This window comes from Acanthisitta chloris, unplaced genomic scaffold (genome assembly GCF_000695815.1).
Source record: "Acanthisitta chloris isolate BGI_N310 unplaced genomic scaffold, ASM69581v1 scaffold17837, whole genome shotgun sequence".
Classification (NCBI taxonomy): domain Eukaryota; kingdom Metazoa; phylum Chordata; class Aves; order Passeriformes; family Acanthisittidae; genus Acanthisitta; species Acanthisitta chloris.
Window position 1 is genome coordinate 1,150 of NW_008681128.1, and position 1,845 is coordinate 2,994.

A 1,845-nucleotide genomic window follows, 5' to 3' on the forward strand; every position below is an offset into this window, starting at 1 on the left:
GGGGTGGCGACTGTTCGTCCTGGGGGTCCAGGAGGCCCCTGAAAGAAGGGTCAAATTAAGGGAAGCTGACGTGGCCCCAGGGATGGCAGGGCTGGCTCCAGGGTGGGGGCCACACATGGCCCTGCCCCACTCACCGGCTCCCCACGGTCACCCTTGTTTCCTGGTGCTCCAGGGCTGCCCTGCAGGTAAGAGGGACGGGGTGAGAGGGAGAGGGAAGGGGGGACTCATGGGGTGGGGGGTCCCATGGAGTGACAGGTACCCCTGGGGTAAGGGTGGGTGCAGGGCAATGGGGTGTGTGGGGTGGGGGGTAACTATGGAGGGATGGGCACACACTGGGAGGCACTCACATTCCTGCCTTCCGGACCTGGGTCCCCCAAGTCACCCTTCTCCCCAGGCGGGCCACGGTAGCCAGGAGGGCCCTGGGTGGAGTGCAGAGGGAGGATGTGCATTAGCAGGAGCTACCCTGAGGCCAGAGGCATCTCACCTTACCCAGGGTGCCCACCAGTCCCACACTTACCCGGGGACCCCTGTCTCCAGATTTGCCAGGCAGACCTGCTTCGCCCTGCAGGGCAAAAGGGGGTGAGTGGGGAGCAGTGGGGAAGGGTGCAGTGGTCCTGGGGGGCTCTCACTTACCGGGGTGCCTTCATCACCCTTCTCTCCTCGCTCTCCCTGCAGCACAGGTCAGCAGGCACCGGCCAGGGGAGCAAAGAACAAGTCACCAATGTCCCCCTGCTTCCTGCTAGCCTCCCCACCTCCTCGGGGCCACAGTGCCCCATGGCCCCTGGTCCTGCCTTCCCCCCTTGCCCCACACTACCTCTTTGCCTCGCATCCCGGTCTGCCCTGGGGCACCTGCTCGGCCAGGCTCCCCCTTCTCCCCTGGCTCCCCTGGGTCACCCTAGGCAAGGGAAGGAGCAACAGGTCAGAGCAGTGTGGAGGCAGTGCAGGGGCTGCCAGGGGAGAAGGGGCTCAGCATGGCACCTTCCATGGCCTTGAGACTCAGCCTGCAGAGTCTCCAGAGCCCAACAGATTAGATGGATGGATGTAGGGGCAATGACTCCTGCAGTAACATTACCTTTGGACCACTTCTGCCTGTGGGGCCAACGATACCCTGGTTGTTGGAGAGGAAGAGCATGTATCACCAGGGACCTCAGTGACCCCATGCCAGGGGAGGGACCAGGACCGTGAGCTGGTGTCCCCAGGGTGCACCCAAACTCACCTGATCACCTTGCTCGCCTTTGGGGCCAGATGGCCCCGGGATGCTCAGGCCAGGGGCACCCTAGACATGAAAGGATGCAGAGTGGAGCAATGGCACAGGTACCACGAGTCTGGGGAGGGCCGTGCCATATGCCCTGTGCCTCCCATCCCCAGGCAGTACTCACACGGGCACCTTTATCTCCTGCATCCCCCTTGGGGCCAGGAGGTCCTTCTGGTCCTGGGAAGCCTCTGTCACCCTGGAGCAGACAAAATCAGCAACCCCTTTTTCCCCACTGTGTCTGTGGACAGCCAGGCCTTGGACCAGGAGGAGCATCCCTTCAGGTCAATACCCAGCTGTGCAATCCCCCTCCCCAGCCCACAGTCATGCCCAGAGTGTGCTGATGCAGGGCAGGGGTCTGGGGCAGGGTTACCTTCTCTCCAACACCAGCCACACTGGGAGCCTGCAGGGGAAGCAGAGGAGACCGTGCTAGGCGCTGCACATGGCTCCCTGTCCTGGGGCTGGGGCAGACAGAGGTGGACCTGCTGGGCACCATCACTTACCGGCTTGCCAGGTGGTCCTGGATCACCCTGCAGAGAGACAGATGTCATTGCCAGCCTCTTCCACAACAGACCCCTGCCCCTCCCACTGGT

General features: G+C 63.3%; 1 protein-coding gene across 1 annotated transcript in view; it reads right to left on the minus strand.

Moving 5' to 3' along the window:
- The window catches only part of COL7A1 (collagen, type VII, alpha 1), a gene marked incomplete at its 3' end in the record, with an annotated part of 14,352 nt that overhangs the window by 1,140 nt on the left and 11,367 nt on the right, over nucleotides 1-1,845 (minus strand). Inside the window, exons 40-49 of the mRNA XM_009077992.1 lie at nucleotides 1,756-1,782; nucleotides 1,626-1,655; nucleotides 1,217-1,276; nucleotides 1,073-1,108; nucleotides 815-895; nucleotides 634-669; nucleotides 518-562; nucleotides 348-419; nucleotides 135-179; nucleotides 12-38 (exon numbers count right to left, since the gene is read on the minus strand). Of these exons, the coding sequence (XP_009076240.1) occupies nucleotides 12-38; nucleotides 135-179; nucleotides 348-419; nucleotides 518-562; nucleotides 634-669; nucleotides 815-895; nucleotides 1,073-1,108; nucleotides 1,217-1,276; nucleotides 1,626-1,655; nucleotides 1,756-1,782 (459 nt within the window). The remainder of the gene's footprint in view (nucleotides 1-11; nucleotides 39-134; nucleotides 180-347; nucleotides 420-517; nucleotides 563-633; nucleotides 670-814; nucleotides 896-1,072; nucleotides 1,109-1,216; nucleotides 1,277-1,625; nucleotides 1,656-1,755; nucleotides 1,783-1,845) is intronic.